Raw genomic sequence first — 18,629 nt, forward strand, 5'->3', positions numbered from 1 at the left:
CAGATTCCAGTAGGGGAATACCAAAAGTCGGTGTTACGACACCTGATAAATACAGCAAAAATGGGAATAAGTCTCCAGTGGAGAGACAGTAGATCTCCCTCCGTAGCAAGATGGCTCAATAGGGTCAGGGAAATTGGAGCTATGGAGGACTTAATGCTTTCATCTAGGAATAGAAGGGAACAGTACGTAGAAACATGGGCAAGTTGGAATAAGTTTATGCATACAGAAGAGGGGAAGAGACTATTAGAAGAGGGATGAGAGGCGAGGGAGCCCAAGTGATCAGAAGCTAGTTGATGGTAAGGAAGATTGGATGCTGGCGAGGATATGTGCGGTGGGAGGTGGGGAAAGAGAGAGGAATCTGGAATCTGGGTCTTTTATTTTTTCTTTGTGTTTTTTTTTTTTTTTTTTTTCTTTTTCTTTTTTTTTTTTGTCGTTTTTTTTGTTTTTGTGTTCGGGGCTGTGTTGGAGTTGTGTATTTTGGGGGATCCCCACATAAGGGGTTAGACAAGTAAGGTGATACCGATAACAAGGAAACAGATGGGAGAAGGAGCTTGACGTACATACATTTTGAATTAGGGGAGCAGACAAAGTAGGGTAAATTGACAATGAATGTATTTAAGAATAGGGAGGAAAATGAATTGGCTATAATTATGCCTTTGGGCTTGGGTTTGTTTGTTTGTTTTCTGAAGAGACATTATGTTTAGAATAATGTAATGTATGGCTGTAATCAATTGTATGATAATCTCCTGTGACCTTGTTATAAAAGAAAAAAGGAAAATAAAAAGAATAAATATGAAAAAAAAAAAAAGATCCGCCAGTGTAAGTGACTTACAGATGGCGGATCTTAAGTGTATCTATGCAAAAATGATTCTGAGAATCAGGAGCATAGATACACTGGCCTAAAAAGGGAGTTACGATGGAGTATCTGACTTACTCCATCGTAACTTCTCTGAGAATATGGCCCAGTATATTTGTCAGTGACAGTGTAGCCAAGCCATGCTTGTGACATCATAGAACTAATATAGCCACGTGGCCATATTAGGTTGTGACCGAACCCATAAAGATTTGACCATCTTAAAAAAAAATTGTTGCATTCTCGGAAAATGAAGACGGAATTTTAATTATTAGAGCTTATCTCCTTGTAAATATTTTTATTTGTACATATTTGCTAACCATTGTTTGTTTAATTTAGATTATGCAAGTAAGCAGATAGATTATTAGTATATATAGAGGCACATTGGAGTCTTTTCATTACACCTGATTCAGATAACTCCATTGTAATTGCGTGAGACGGTAAGTAAAATCATCCTATCGTATACTATTTGAATTATATATATATGAGTCAATACCTGCTACATAGAATAATTTCAGCAGTCACAACTGTTAAACATCACAGTAGGTTCACTACTGTCAATTCTTAAAAATGAAATCCTTCTTAGCACTTTTTTTAACCGTTGTTACATCTTAGTGCTGATGAGTTCCAAAAACTTCTTTGTAGCCACTTTCTGTCTACATGTAGCATGGCTGATAGGCATGTCTCAGGACTGTTTTTTTATGGTGACAACAGTGGAACATGCTTCATTGGAGGCCCAAGTGACAGTTGGAAGGCAGAGTATTGTCACACTAGCCATTGTTTCTTCTTTTTAAGAGCAATCTACTGGCGGGAATGGTACCAGCTAATTGGAGAAAGGCCAATGTAGCACCAATATTTAAAATAGGGCCAAGATATATCCTGGGGAACTACAGACCAGTTAGCCTAACATCAATAGTTTGCAAGCTGTTGGAGGGGATGACAAGGGATTTTATACAAGATTTTAGTAATAAAAACTGAATTATTAGCAGTAATCAGAATGGATTAATAAAGAATCGTTCTTGCCAAACCAATCTATTAACCTTCAATGAGGAGGTTAGCTGCCATTTAGATAAAGGAAGGGCTGTAGACGTGGTGTATCTGGATCATGCAAAGGCAGTTGATACAGTTCCCCAAAAATGTTTACTGTACAAAATAAGGTATGTCGGCATTGAAAACTGGCTACAGGGGTGAGTCCAGAGGGTGGTGGTAAATGGGGAGTACTCAGAATGGTCAGGGGTGGGTAGTGGGGTCCCATAGGGTTCTGTCCTGGGACCAATCCTATTTACCGTATTTATCGGCGTATACCGCACACTTTTTTCCCCTTAAAATAAGGGGAAAATCATGGGTGCGCGATATACGCCGATACCCGCTTCCCGCGCTCAGTTTGAATGCCTGCGCCGACATATACCGAGCGAAGTACACTCGGGTACATTCGGCCAGGCACGGTTTCGCTCGTATTCAAGCTCTGTGACGTTTATGCGTGAGAAGCCGAGCGTGGCCGAATATACCCGAGTGTACTGCGCTCAGTATATGTCGGCGGAGGCGTTCAAACTGAGTGCGGGAAGCGGGGATTCGACACGGAGACAGCGCGGGAGAAGCCGGGAGGACACCACTGAGGCCGCAGATGGACGCCGGACCGGACGAGGCCGCCGATGGACGCCGGGCAAGACACCAAAACTGTAAGTAGTAAAAAAAATGTTTTACAGGATTTCGGGTCTACATTAGGGGTGCGCGCTATACGCCGGAGCGCGCAATACCTGATAAAAACGGTAATTTATTCATAAACAACCTAGAGGATGGGATAAACAGCTCAATTTCAGTGTTTGCAAAGGATACTAAGATAAGCAGGGCAATAACTTCTACGCAGGATGTGGAAACCTTGCAAGAAGATCCAAACAAATGAATAGGGTGGGCAACTACATGGCAAATGAGGTTTAGTGTTGAAAATTTTAAAATAATGCTTTTGGGCACCAATAATATGAATGCAATCTACTCACTAGGGGGAGAAGGATGGAAAGGGACCTAGGGGTCCTAGTAGATGACAGGCTCAGCAATGGCATGCAATGCCAAGCTGCTGCAAACAAAGGCAATAGAATATTGGCATGCATTAAAACGGGGATTCATTCCAGAGATAGATTGGTAATTCTAGCACTATACAATACTCTGGTTCGCCCGCAGCTGGAGTATGCCGTCCATTTCTGGGCACCAGTCCCCAGGAGAGATGTGCTGGAACTGGAGAGGGCCCAAAGAAGGGCAACAAAGCTAATAAAGGGACTGGAGGATCTCAGTCATGAGGAAAGACTGCAACTTATTCTCTCTGGAGAAGAGATGCTTGAGAGGGGATATGATTTCAATGTACAAATACCGTACTGGTGACCCCGCAATAGGGATAGACAAAATAGGTTATCGGTAGGTGTCTCTGTCAGGTGCCACATCCAAAAGATTTAGACAGAAAGAAAGTATATCCCCCGACTGGACTTTTAAGGCACTCAAGTTTGAATGTTTACAATACTGCATATGAGTCTAAGTCAAACAGTAACCACAATTATTGACACAATTTCTTGGCAAACCACCCAACGTTTCGGAGAGTCAAGTCTCCTTCTTCAGGGGTATATAGAAGAATCAGTCATGTGTATATTTAATAAAATTCTCTTATGCATAACATTCCATATAATATTAAAAACAAGAAGAAAATAACAGAGTTGTGTCCTGGATATGCTGGTCTATGGTAGTCTACAACTGATCACTAATGGTGGCCTAAACAGCCCAGGAAAAATTGTCACCTAGTAATGCTGAAGCCGAAGATGTGCGGCACCCTTCAACATGAGGTGATCAACGCTGGTAAATCTAAGATGGATGTGATGTACTGAGGAGCCAATGGCCACTTGTAGACAAACGTGTGGGGATACACTCTGGCGTCCAAGTGTACTGCTGGATGTCTGCTTGGACGTTCGTCTACAAGTGGCCATTGGCTCCTCAGTACATGACATCCATCTTAGATTTACCAGCGTTGATCACCTCATGTTGAAGGGTGCCGCACATCTTCGGCTTCAGCATTACTAGGTGAAAATTTTTCCGGGCTGTTTAGGCCACCATTAGTGATCAGTTGTAGACTACTTTAGACCAGCATATCCAGGACACAACTCTGTTCGTTTTTTCTTGTTTTTAATATTCTATGGAATGTTATGCATAAGAGAGTTTTATTAAAGCGGGAGTTCACCCATTTGTGTTTTTTTTCCTGTTTTCCCCATAGCTGGATGCTCGTTTTATATAGGGGAATCGGCTATTTGTTTTAAAATATGATCCGTACTTACCCGTTTTCGAGATGCATCTTCTCCGTCGCTTCCGGGTATGGGTCTTCGGGAGCGGGCGTTCCTTCTTGATTGACAGTCTTCCGAGAGGCTTCCGACGGTCACATCCATCGCGTCACTAGTAGCCGAAAGAAGCCGAACGTCGGTGCTCTATACTGCGCCTGCGCACCGACGTTCGGCTCCTTTCGGAAAATCGTGACGTGATGGATGCGACCGTCGGAAGCCTCTCGGAAGACTGTCAATCAAGAAGGAACGCCCAGTCCCGCAGCCCATACCCGGAAGCGACGGAGAAGATGCATCTCGTAAACGGGTAAGTACGGATCATATTTTAAAACAAATAGCCGATTCCCCTAGACAAAACGAGCATCCAGCTATGGGGAAAATGTGTTCTCCATGGGTGAATCTCCGCTTTAAATGTACACATGACTGATTCTTCCATATAAGCAAACCATTAAAGGAGCCCCCAGCTTTCCATCTTAAAGACTATTCCTTTGGTGATACACAATACTAGCTGTTATCATAGCAGCCGTATAGAGGTTCACAAACCTCATATACATCAAAGTGTATATAAACCCCAACAATTAAATTATCCACATTTTGTCATGTTACAACCAAAAACGTAGATGTATTTTATTGGGATTTTATGTGATAGACCAACACAAAGTGGCACATAATTGTGAAGTGGAAGGAAAATGATAAATGGTTTTCATTTTTTTTTACAAATGTTAAAAGTGTGGCATGCATTTGTATTCAGCCCCCAGCTGCAAATCTTTTTGGGGATGTTTCAGCTTCGACCAGCTTTTCACATCTAGAGAGTGAAATTTTTGCCCATTCCTCTTTGCAAAATAGCTCAAGCTCTGTCAGATTGGATAGAAAGGGCCAGATCCACATACAATTAGATTGGCGCAGCGTATGTGAGATGCGCTACGCCGCTGTAACTTACTTTTTAATTCTTTGAATCCACAAAGAATTTGCGCCGTAAGCTACGGCGGCGTAGTGTATCTCTCGGCGCGTAATTCAAATCGGCGAGTAGGGGGCGTGTTTCATTTAAATGAAGCGCGTCCCCGCGCCAAATGAACTGCGCATGCGCCGTCGCTAAATTTCCCGCCGTGCATTGCGCTAAATGACGTCGCAACAACGTCATTTTTTTAACTTAGACGTGAATTACGTCCATCCCTATTCACGGACGACTTGCGCAAAGAAGAAAAAATTCAAATTTCGATGCGGGAACAACAGCCATACTTAACATGGCAAGTCTAACTATACGCCGCAAAATACCAGCTTTAACTATACGCCGGAAAAAGCCGACTAGAGACGACGTAAGAGAATGCGACGGCCGTGCGTACGTTCGTGGATTGTCGGAAATAGCTAATTTGCATATCCGACGCGGAAAACGGCACAAACTCCACCCAGCGGACGCCGAAGTATTGCATCTACGATCCGAAGGCGTACGAAGCCGTTCGCCTGTCGGATCTTACCCAAATGGCATCGTATCTTGGTTTGAGGATTCAAACTAAAGATACGACGCGGGAAATTTGAAAGTATGCCGGCGTATCAGTAGATACGCCGGCGTACTCTCTCTGTGGATCTGGCCCATAGTGTCTGCAAACAGCAATTCTCAATTGGATTTAGGTCTGGACTTTGACTGGGCTATTCTAACACATGAATATGCTTTGATCTAAACCATTCCCTTGTAGCTCTGGCTGTATGTTTAAGGTAATTGTCCTGCTGAAATGTGTCTTTTGAAGACTCTAACAGGTTTTCTTCTAAGATTGCCTTGTATTTGGCTCCATCAATTTTCCCATCAACTCTGACCAGCTCCCTTGTCCCTGCTGAAAAAAATCATCCCCACATGATGCTGCCACCAGCATGTTTCACGGTGGGGATGGTGTGTTCAGGGTGATGTGCAGTGTTAGTTTTCCACCACACATAGCGTTTTGTTTTTAGGCCAAAAAGTTCAATTTTGGTCTCATCTGACCAGAGCACCTTCTTCCATAAGTTTGCTGTGTCCCCCACATGGCTTCTCGCAAACTGCAAACTGGCTTTATTTCAACCATGGCTTTCTTCTTGCCACTCTTCCATAAAGGACAGATTTGTGGAGTGCACGACTAATAGTTGTCCTGTGGACAGATTCTCCCACCTGAGCTGTGAATCTCTGCAGCTCCTCCAGAGTTACCATGGGCCTCTTGGCTGCTTCTCTGATTAATGGTCTCCTTGCCCAGCCTGTCAGTTTAGGTGGACGGCCATGTCTATGTATATTTGCCGTTGTGCCATACTCTTTCCATTTTCGGATGATAGATTGAACAGTGCTCTGTCAGATGTTCAAAACTTGTGATATTTTTTTATAACCTAATCCTGCTTTAAACTTCTCCACAACTTTATCCCTGATCTGTCTGGTGTGTTCCTTGGCCTTTATGATGCTGTTTGTTCACTAAGGTTCTCTAACAAACCTCTGAGAGCTTCACAGAACACCTGTATTTATACTGAGATCAAATTACACACAGGTGGACTCTATTTACTAATTAGGTCACTTCTGGAAGAAATTTGTTCCTCTAGATTTTAGTTAGGGGCATCAGAGTAAAGGGGGCTGAACACAAATGCAGGCCACACTTTTCACATATTTATTTGGAAAATTTCAAGGGGTGTAAATACTTTTTCATGGCACTGTAAAAAAAAAAAACATTCTACCTCACTTAGTGGTAAGATCCATGTATTTGAGGTGCCCCTCCTCCTGAAAACATTGTGCACAACGGAAACATTTGTTTTGCTTCAATCTGGGTTTGTTTGTTAAGTTATAAATTTGTTTTTTTTAATTTTCGAAAGACGACTATATATATTCTATTCTATTCTTTTCTATTCTATTATATTCTGTTATTTTCTATTATAGTCTGTTTTATCCTATTTTATTAATTTCTATTATATTCCCTTATTTTCTATTCTATTTTATTATTTTATTTTATATTCTATTCTGTTGTATTCTATTCAATTCAGCAGTTCAAGTAGGAATCATCATCTTATTTTACTTTTACACCTTGATGTATGTATTGCAATATGTTTCCATTTTGAATTCAAATACATTTTTTTATTTAAATTAATTTTCAAATTTGGATAATTTTATTTTTTATAATTTATTTCAGATTCATTAAAGTTTACTACTATTGTGATTCGGAAATTTGGATACATTCGAATCTCTGAATAACGAAAATGTTGTTTGAATATTCAAATCATAATGAAATTAATCGCACATGTCTAATCAGGGATGCAATTGCCTACCCTAGATGTCCTAGAGTAGACCTAGATGTACTAGAGTACCCCTAGATGTACTAGATTAGTTCTAGATTTTCTAGAGTAGCCCCCAGATGCCATAGAGTAGCCCTACTTGTCCTAGGCTAGCCCTAGATATCCTAGAGTAGCCCTAAATGTCCAAGATGTCCCAGAGTAGCCCTAGATGTCCTAGATTAGTCCTAGAGGTTCTAGAGTAGCCCTAGATGTCCTAGGGTAGCCCTAAATGTCCTTAATTAGCCCTACATGTCCTAGATTAGTCCTAGATGTCCTAGAGTAGCCCTAGATGTCCTAGAGTAGCCCTAAATGTTCTAGAGTAGCCCTAGATATCCTAGAGTAACCCTAAATGTCCTAGATGTCCTAGAGTAGCCCTAGATGTCCTAGATTAGTCCTAGATGTCCTAGAGCAGTGGTCATCAACCCTGTCCTGCAGGGCCCACTAACAGGCCAGGTTTTATGTATTACCTTGGGGAGATGCAGTCTAGAATACTGCAATCACTGAGGAGCAAATGATATCAGCTGTGATGTATTTCAGTTATCCTGCAAACCTGGCCTGTTAGTGGGCCCTGCAGGACAGGGTTGATGACCACTGTCCTAGAGTAGCCCTAGATGTCCTAGAGTAGTCCTAAATGTCCTAGAGTAGCCCTAGATATCCTAGAGTAGCCCTAAATTTCATAGATGTCCTACAGTAGCCCTAGATGTCCTAGATTAGTTCTAGATGTTCTAGAGTAGTCCTAGATGTTCTAGGGTAGCCCAAAATGTCCTAGAGTAGCCCTAGATGTCCTATATGTCCTAGAGTAGTCCTAGATGTCCTAGAGTAACCTTAGATGCATTAGAGTAGCCCTAGATGTCTTAAATTAGTCCTTGATTTTCTAGCGTAGCCCTAGATGTTCTTGAGTAGCCCTAGATTAATCCTACATGTCCTAGGGTAGCCCTAAATGTCCTAGAGTAGTCCTACATTTCCTGGAGTAGACCTAGGTGTTAGAGTAGCCCTAAATGTCCAAGATGTCCCAGAGTAGCCCTAGATGTCCTAGAGTTGTCCTGGAGTAGTCCTAGATGTTGTATTATAGCCCTATATGTCCTGGAGTAGCCTTAGATGTTCCAGGGTAGCCTTAGATGTTCCAGGGTAGCCTTATATGTTCTAGAGTAGCCCTAGATGTTCTAGAGTAGTCCTAAATGTCCTAGAGTAGCACACAAACGTATCTGCAGTTCTTATTATAGCAAATGTTTCTTTCACTCCTACAGACCAGCTGTATTTGGAATATGTCACTTGTGAATGTTCTTGGTGTGCTTTTGCTCCACATTGCATTAGTGACTCCAGGAACACAGATATGCCAAAATCCAGATGAGAATGCCTACTCAATCATCACATGTGGAGCTCCCGGGAAGAATGGCCTACCTGGCATGAATGGGGCAGATGGAACGAAGGGGGAAAAGGGTGAACCAGGTAAAAGGAAACACAATTTTAAAATCATTAAATACGTTATGCTTAGAGTTAAAGATCTGTATCCCAAAACTAATCCTCCACCAGGTAGATTCTAAAGGACTGGAAGATCACCTAACTTCTTTCATGTCTTGGAGACTCCACAGAAAAATAGTTCCCACTCTTCCTGTTCTATACTCCACAATAACATTTTGTTTTTGAGTAAATAACCCTTTGAATATATTTAGGGGAATTTTGGGGTGTTCTGATTCAAAACAACTTCATGATGTTCTGATGTGACATGTTCAGTACACACCAAGAACATTCACAAGTGACATATTCCAAAATGCAGCTCTCCTGTCCTTGATTTAGAAATACCTTTAAATAGTTGGTTTTGTCTAAATAACCCTTTGGAGATATTTGGGGTGTACTGAAAGCTGATCACAACAGTGTATGGCCAGATTTAGGAGGCATGCACTTGACAATAGCCAAATTGGCCAAGGTAGTTTCTATGGGCCCAGGGGTGGAAGAGGTCCCATTAAGGGGGCTTTTGAGAATCACACAAATTCAATACTGTATGATTAAGAAATGCAGAGCTTGTTGTTCACATTGATCCTGTACCCACTGTGATATTTCCAATCAAGAAGAGCTAATGTCAGATGTATAGAAGGAGACTTCAGAATTGTTGTCGCTGTTCGCAGATCCCCCTTTCAGGCTATGCAGCAAGAACAATTTGTTTAATTCTGACATGTCCGCTGCCGGATTTCTGTCTGATGGTTGTACACACCATCAAACAGAAATCAAACAGAAATCCGCGCGGACACGATACGCGGTGACGTGGCCGCGCCGTGACGATGACGCGGCGACGTGCGTGGCCCTGGAAGGTCAACGCTTCCACGCATGCGTCGAATCACGCATGCGAGGGCTTTCGGCCGAGCGGACATGTCCGGTGAGTCTGTACAGACGACCGAACATGTCCGACGGACAGGCTTCCAGCGGACATGTTTCTTAGCATGCTAAGAAACATTTGTCCGCTGGAAACCTGTCCGATCCGCCGGAAAATTGTCCGGTCGGACGTACAGACGACCGAACATGTCCGCTGAAACTGGTCTGCGGACCAGATCCAGCGGACATGTTCGGTCGTGTGTACGGGGCCTCACACAGTCTTACTCAGGATACAAATCCCAGAGTGTCTCCTTAGTTAAAAACTAAAAAGATAGCTATTTGAAGTTCTGCAAAAAACATAATGACAGAAAGGAGGTCACAGGGGGGAGGGGAGGGGGGGGTAATCATAGTTTTGCTATGGGGTCTCATAATCTGTAGTACTCCTGCTTAACATAATCAATGTCCACTCTAAGGCCCCATACACACCATAGAATCTATCCGCAGATAAATCCCATCAAATGGGTTTCTGCGGATAGATTCTATGGTGTGTACACTCCGTCGGATATTTATCCGCGGAGAAATCTCCCCTGGGATGGATTTCCAGCAGATGGATATTTGCTGACATGCACAACAAATCCATCTGCTGGAATCCATTCCAACGGATGGATCCGCTCGTCTGTACAGACTTACCGGATCCATCCGTCCAAAGGGATTCCCCGCACGCGTCGTAATGATTTGACGCATGCGTGGAATTCCTTATATGACAGCGTCGCGCCCGTCGCCGCGTCATAATAGCGGCGACGGCGCGACACGTCATCGGCAGAGGATTTCAGCGCGGATTTCAATGCGATGGTGTGTACACGCCATCGCATAGAAATCTTCTGAAATCCTCAAGAGGATTTATCCGCGGATACGGTCCGCTGGACCGTATCTGTGGATAAATCCTCTCGTGTGTATGGGGCCTCACTCTTTAAATTCTTGCAGTGTCTATGCGGCCTCTCCTCTTCCTCAAGGTCAGGCCTGTGGGCAGAGCCTTGGCATTATCACCTACAATACCGATACTGGGTTGTTAATTCTGTATTGTATGTGGTGGGAGCGAGCATGTGGCTGCTGCCTGAAGTGCCTCAGAGAGGAGGATGTAGGAGACCGGTAGCATGGATTGAGGCAGCCTGTTGCTGCCAGGAGTAAGGTAAGTATTACACTGTTCTGTGCACCCCTATACAAAACAATAATTTTACCTTTGCAGTGCGAAGGGGACCGATTAGAAAGGTGGATTTTTTTTAATTCCTGGAGTCAGGCTTTAAATATATTTCATGGGGTTTGGAACTTATGTTTCTGCCAGACAGTCCAGTAAAAATCACCAGGCAGGATAAGTGGCCAGAATACTGCTATGACTAGGTTTGCTGTGATAGTGAGAAATCTTTTCAGGTCTTAGTGACCTGAATAAAATAAATGCCGGCTATGGGAGGGGGGAGGAGGACAGAGGAGAGACAGGAGAGCTGCGGATGATGGAGGCACTTAAACTGACTACGATGTCAGGTCTCAGCAGCCATGATAAACCGTGGTCAGTTTACAGGGGGGGCAGAATCAGACAGGATGAGGCAGGTTTATTAGGTGATACAGGGGACCAAATTACACAGCACAAGCACTGTGCTGTATAGCATGCTTTAAAGCAGTGGTTCTCAACCTTCTAGCACCGTGACCCCTTGATAAAATTTCCCAAGTTGTGGGGACCCCTAATGGTAAAATTATTTGCGTGGCAGGACAAGTAATTTGCGCCCCTAACCCACAGACATATAGCGCTCCCCGAGTCCCTTCCACTCATACAGTGTTAAAACCCCTTATGGTACGTTTTAGGATGTTCCACTCTTTCTCTTTGTTCTCCTTTCTTTCCCTTGTATCTCTTCCTTCACTAACTCCTTGGTGGGAGGCCACAGGAACATACCAGCTGGGCGGCCACAGGCTCCAAGGACAGCCCTGCTGGGGGGCCGCAAAAGGCTGGTAGAGCGGTGCGGGCTTCAGGAACAGCCCAGGATTTGGTGACCCCTGGCAAATCATCATTTGACCCCCGAGGGGGTACTGACCCCCAGGTTGAGAACCACTGCACTAGTGTCATCCACTCGTTTTGTGATTAAACATCTAACAGGGATTGGTCCCATGGAAAATGATGATCCCGATTGTTTAAAATCCTGATTATCCTATTCAAAATAAATTTTTTGCCAAGGTTGTCTCTATTACGGTTTTATATTCCTGTACTACTGTATTGTTCCCCCCACCCCAGATTTTGTTACCTGAAATACACTTAAAATGGGCCCATCACAATAACCACAGAAAATGAATTCTTCAAGATTTGGTATTAAATGTACCCATCTGCACGCACTTTTTTAAATGAAAACATGAGATTAGATTGGCGTAAACAATCTGGTTACAAAATTCTAGTTTTATGTATAATTTTTAAGTATATTTGTAGAAGGGGAAGCCATGTTTAATAACTGCTTTGTGAGCATTCAGCCCTGGGCGCATTCAGCCCTGGGCACATACTGCCCTAAATGTACATACCGTTAGGTGCTCTGCATTTGACAGGCTGCTGGCAGCAGGGATGGAAGGTGTGCCTGTGCCCTCCAGCCACAGCTAATTGCTGAAGTCTCCTACACTGGGGCTAAACACCCAGGCCCAGATCCACGTACCTCGGCGCATCTTTAAGTCCGGCGTAGCGTAGCTCAGATACACTACGCCGCCGTAACTTACAGCGTATTTTCCGTATCCACAAAGATTTTGCGCCGTAAGTTACGGCGGCGTAGTGTAACTGTGTCGGCGTAAGGGCGCGCAATTCAAATGGATAAGATGTGGGAGTGTTGTATGGTAATTCCTATTGACCCCACGTAAATTACGTTTTTTTTTAACGGCGCATGCGCCGTCCATGGGGGAATCCTAGTGTGCATGCTCGAAATCACGCCGCAAATAGTCAATGCTTTCGACATGAACGTAATTTACGCAAAGCCCTATTCGCGAACGTTTTACGCAAACGACTGAAAATTCGACGCTGGCCTGAAGTCCATACCTAACATTGCATACGCCTCAGACCCAGGGGTAACATTACGCCGAAAAAAACCCTTACGGAAACGACGTAAAAAAAATGCGCCGGCCGGACGTACGTACGTTTGTGGATCGCCGTATCTAGCACATTTGCATACTCTACGCGGAAATCAACAGAAGCGTCACCTAGCGGCCAGCGTAAATATGCACCTAAGATCCGACGGCGTACTAAGACGTACGTCAGTCGGATCTAGCCCACATTCAGTCGTATCTTGTTTTGTGGACACAGAACAAAGATACAACTGGGCATCGTAGAAATTACGCGGCGTATCAATAGATACGCCAGCGTAATTTCTTTGTGGATCTGGGCCCCAGTGAGCATGAGGCCTAAGAAAGAAGCAAAGTAATTGCCAATAAGGGCATCCTCTGGTGGCCAACCTAAAAAATTCCATATTGAAAACAAAAGCAAACATATTAAAAGTGGAAGTTTTAATGTGAAATTCAGATTTAAAAAATGAGTTAATGGTAAACATGAATATAACGCAAACTATTCATTAAAATTTCCCTTTATAGAGGAGTTTCTGCTGTTTCACAGCACAGACCTTAGGAAACCAAGACAGACAGCCAGTAGAATAAGTCCTACTATGACGTTAAGTGGATACACATGAAACATAGCCGTATTAGAAAGGTTTTCTTGTCTGGGGAATTATCTGGCTGGCCCACCTCTTCAATCCATATGCAATCTTCCCAGATTTAAATGTATCACGCCTTCCAATAATTATAAGCCATAAAATCTATGTTTGCACAGAATTCGCGTTTGAGCTACAATCCTATTCGCCAGATGACCTCAACCGATCACTACACAGAGGAAACCTCCTGTTAGCACAAAACCATAGACTAGTCCATTTGACCCTTCTAACAGTCATGATACATTGGAACCACCATTTATTAGACTGTACTTTTTTCTTCCCCCCTACTGCGTACCCATACTGTACTTGTGTCCCCCCCCCCCCCCCAATACTGCATCCAAACACAAATAGCATTTTCCATAAAGTGTTGGCCCCTAATAAAGTCTTAAACACTGTCATGATTCTGTGGGTTATAAACTATCCTTTACACACAATTTGGTTTGACCAAGCAACAAGCTCTCCCCTACCCCTTTCGCCTAAAAAGTGCTCCCAGCTGCCGTTAAGAAAATGTGCAATATTCAGAGCAGGCACTACTGCAGCTCAATATTCAGAGCTGGCACTACTGCAGCTTGATATTCAGAGCAGGCACTACTGCAAGCTCAATATTCAGAGCCGGCACTACTGCAGCTCGATATTCAGAGCAGGCACTACTGCAGCTCGATATTCAGAGCTGGCACTACTGCAGCTCGATATTCAGAGCCGGCACTACTGCAGCTCAACACCAGATAAAGGGAAACAAAGAGCACAGAATTTAAAACAATTTAAAACAGCCTAAGGCCCCATACACACCATAGAATCCATCCGCAGATAAATCCCAGCAAATGGGTTTCAGCGGATAGATCCTATGGTGTGTACACGCCAGCGGATATTTATCCGCGGATAAATCTCCCCTGGGATGGATTTCCAGCAGATGAATATTTGCTGACATGCTCAACAAATCCATCTGCTGAAGTCCATCCCAACGGATGGATCCGCTCGTCTGTACAGACTCACCGGATCCATCCGTCCAAAGGGATTCCCCGCACGCGTCGTAATGATTTGACGCATGCGTGGAATTCCTTATATGACAGCGTCGCGCCCGTCGCCGCGTCATAATCGCGGCGACGGCGCGACACGTCATCGCCAGAGGATTTCCGCGCGGATTTCAATGCGATGGTGAGTACACTCCATCGCATAGAAATCTGCGGAAATCTTTATCCGTGGAAACGGTCCGCTGGACCATATCCGCGGATAAATTCTCTCGTGTGTATGGGGCCTAAGTGTTAACTTACTTTATAATGTGACAGCCAACATCACTCAATGGATGAATGCCCGACTCTTTAAAATAGGGATGGCAGCACCCTACTTACCCTTCTCCCAAGAGCGCCAAACTTGAAATATATATAAAAAGCCAATACTGTTTTTAGATTTGGAAGAACAGCGAATTGTTAAATCCCTTCAGTTTTTTTTTGCGGTTTCTCACTGGTTGATTTCAGTTCCTGTCTCATAGACACAACAGGAAGTAAAGAAAAATCTCTCCCAAATGAGAAACTCCTGTTGTAACAGCAACAAGTTTCCCTAATGGAAGATTTCTACCTCTTTAGTCCCTGCTACAATGGTTACTAGGACAAAAAGAGAGGATGAATCTCCCCAGTGGGGAAACCGACCACAATAAAAGCCTGCAAAACGAAACAAAAACTTTTTGGCTTTAGATACACTTGAAAGCAAGTAAAAAAGGCATTAAGCAAATAAAGCCAGTCCAGTACGGAGTATCTAAGCGGAACAGGATCTTTATTTTATTTAGGGTAACAAACGCTTTATATACTGTTGTTAAAGAAGATTTCCAGGCATGGTATATTTTTACATAGTTACGTTAGGCTTGGACCAGTGTAACTATTGTGACTAGAGATGGACCAAACACTCACCTGCTAGGTTTGCAGCAGAACTCCCGAACAGGGGAAAAGTTCTGACCCGAACGGCGAACCCCATTAAAATCTATGGGAGCTGAAACAGGAAGAATCAAACGTGCCTATTTTGAAGGCTTATAAGTAATTAGCCATAAAAGGGTTATGGGGATCTGGGTACTGCCCTGGGAGACATGTATTAACCACTTCCCACCGGGATCGCGTGCATGCCGTCATGGACGTCTTCCTGTTTCAGTGGTTATATCGGGATGATGCCTGCACCTACAGACCTCATCTAGGTATTGATCTATTTAGCCAGCGAAATGCAGGCTATTTAGAAAGCTTGGAGTCCGAGTTCCCCCCACTTCATACCCCAAAAAAAGTCCAGGAGAGCCCAGAAAGCTGGAAGAGCTGAGTCTGAAGGATCCTAACAAAAACAGTGGAACTGCTGAAGAGAAAATAAGGTGACTTGACATTTTTGTTACCTTTGTTGATAGTGAAAATCCCCTGCATGAGCAACTGTTGTGTCAACTTTATTTTCATTCTGTTTAATAAAAGTGGGCCGGCGACAGTGGTGAGTGGTGATACCAGGATGACGCCTGTAGCTACAGGCGTCATCCCGGTACTTTTTTCCCCCCCGTTAACTATGCTTTTATTATGTAAAAGTAAACTTAGCCACTAGATTGCTTTTACATGCAGTGAGAGGGGGGTCTTCCCCCCTTCGGGTGGTTTACCATATAGATGACCAAGGACTAGAACGTCCCTGATCTTCTCTATGATATAAGAAACCTGGAAGGGAAGGGGCTTTTTTCACTTCCAGTTTTGCCAAGATGTAAACAAACCATTTTTGGCTTGTGAAAGCATCTGATCCATAGGCGTGCGCACAGGGTGTGCCGGTGTGCCCAGGCACACCCTAATCACCCCATGCACATTAGTGTTATCACTCTGTGTAGCAGCAGGAACATGGAAAAGATCTCCTTCTTACTGGACTTGCTATAAGAGAAGTGTTTACGCTCTTCTCTTTCACTATGCCGGCAGGGAGATCAATGTGCCGGGGTCATATATATGTAGACACATACACACGCATGTGTTTTTGAGCTTAAGGGTGCACACCCTAATGCAATAGGCTGCGCACACCTATGATCTGATCATACTTGTATTAGTTATCTCGGTAACTACATATGTATTCCATGAATAGGTCTGCCTGGACCACAAGGAAATACTGGAGAAACTGGACCAAGAGGAGAGCAGGGACCACCAGGACCACAGGGAATAAAAGGAGACGGAGGAGCTTCAGGTAAACTTTGAACTGTAGAAGAACCACAATTTCCTGCCAATTCAGGGTTTACCAACATGACTGGCAAGCTTGAAGACAGGAGAATCTTGTGAAATATTTGCCACTACCAAACTGTAACCAATGAGATTAAATCTGTATCTTTATTAAAGCCTGAAGTTTAGTATATATTTTTGAGGATACCCAGTAGTTATGTGTATTGTTGATTATTGGTCATCATTGATAAGGTCACCCCTGGGGTCTTTCCATCTACAAGTAGGTTCACATCTTTAGAATGGCAGCACTCTACAAGTGATAGAAGCTCTCTAAGGTACTATGCTGTACAGGGAATTGCAGAAGTCAAATATGAATTAGATTCAGGAACTTGTGTTGAGAACCTTATAAGTACGTACATAAGTTTAGCATGGATCTAAGATATGTCAAGGAATTCAATAGGAATCTATAATTGTTTTGATCAATTTAATTTTAACTTTTCTGTTGGTTTTACAATTTCTAGTACTAATGTTTTTTATCTACTTTTTCACTGTGGGGAAAACAATTATTTGATCCCCTGAAGATTTGTTAAAGGAGTTGTAAAGAAAAAAAATGTTCACCTTAATGCAATCTATGCATTAAGGTGAAAAAACATCTGATGATGCCGGCCCCCCCGAGCCCCCGTTTTACTTACCTGACCCCTTGAAAGTCTCACGCTTGGTCCCGAGATCCTCTTCGCCGCTCAGCCTGGCAGCTGATTGGCTAGAGCGGATGGATTGGCTAGAGCTGCTGTCAATCACATCCAGTGACGTGGCGCGCCGAGGGGTCCCTCGGCGGCTGTCTCTGGTCCTCTGAGCTCGCATTATGTGTAGTCCTTGCGGGCACGCTCCCATGATACAGCATGATACCATAGCCGCTCACTGTATCACTTGGCCCCACCCCTCGGCGCGCCGCGTCACTGGATGTGATTGACAGCAGCGCCAGCCAATGGCTGCGCTGCTTTCAATCCATCCGCTCTAGCCAATTAGCGGCCAGGCTGAGCAGCGAAGAGGATGTCGGGGCTGAGCGCGGGACTTCCGAGGGGTCAGGTAAGTATAACAAGGGGCGGGGGGGGGGGCGGTATGTTCGGAAGTTTTTTCACCTTAATGCATAGAATGCATTAAGGTGAAAAAACTTTTCCTTTACAACCCCTTTAAGGTTTTTTGGCTGTCGCTTGGCAACTCGAAACAACTTGGCAACTTGGCAACTCGAATCTCCCGCCATAAATTTTCTATAGCATTAACATCTGAAGACTGACTAGGCCACTCCATGACCTTAATGTGCCTTATCTTGAGCCACTCCTTTGTTGTCTTGGCGGTATGTTTTGGGTCATTGTCATCCTGAAAGACCAATTCACGACCAATCTTCAGTGTTCTGGTTGAGGGAAGAGGGTTCTCACCCAAGATTTTACAATACATGGCCCCGTCTGTTGGCCCCCTCAATGTGGAAAAGTCAGCCTGTAGCTTTAGCAGAGAAACAGCCCCAAAGCATCATGTTTCCATCTCTGTGCTTGATTGTAGGGATGGTGTTCTTAGAGTCATAGTCAGCATTTTTCTACCTCCAACCACAGCGAGTCAAGTTAATGCCAAAGGGGGTAATCCACAAAGATCCGGCGTAACTTAATTTTTCCCATTTAAGTTACACTGCCTTAAAATTTCTACCTAAGTGCCCGATCCACAAAGCACTTACCTAGAAATTTTTGGCTGTGTAACTTAAATTCCGCCGGCGCAAGGCGTTCCTCTTTTCATGGGGGCGATTCCCATTTAAATTAGGCGCGCTCCCGCGCCGGCCATACTGCGCATGCTCGTGACGTCATTTTCCCGACATGCATAGCGCGAAAGTACGTTACGCCGAGCTTTGTGGATTGCGACAGGTCAATAAAGTTGCGTCGGGAAAAAAAAAGATCCGGCGCGAAAAAAAAAATTCAAAACAAAAAATAAATCGCGTCGCTGGATAGAAGGG

General features: G+C 43.8%; 1 protein-coding gene across 1 annotated transcript in view; it reads left to right on the plus strand.

Annotated features, from left to right (window-relative positions):
- The first annotated feature begins 1,187 nt into the window (after positions 1 to 1,187).
- LOC120909341 (collagen alpha-1(I) chain-like) overlaps positions 1,188 to 18,629 on the plus strand; it is a 28,764-nt gene continuing 11,322 nt past the window's right edge. The window contains exons 1-3 of the mRNA XM_040321097.1: positions 1,188 to 1,293; positions 8,691 to 8,892; positions 16,560 to 16,658. Coding sequence (XP_040177031.1) covers positions 8,709 to 8,892; positions 16,560 to 16,658 — 283 coding nt within the window. The 5' untranslated portion in view covers positions 1,188 to 1,293; positions 8,691 to 8,708. The remainder of the gene's footprint in view (positions 1,294 to 8,690; positions 8,893 to 16,559; positions 16,659 to 18,629) is intronic.

This window comes from Rana temporaria, chromosome 8 (assembly GCF_905171775.1).
Source record: "Rana temporaria chromosome 8, aRanTem1.1, whole genome shotgun sequence".
Classification (NCBI taxonomy): Eukaryota; Metazoa; Chordata; class Amphibia; order Anura; family Ranidae; genus Rana; species Rana temporaria.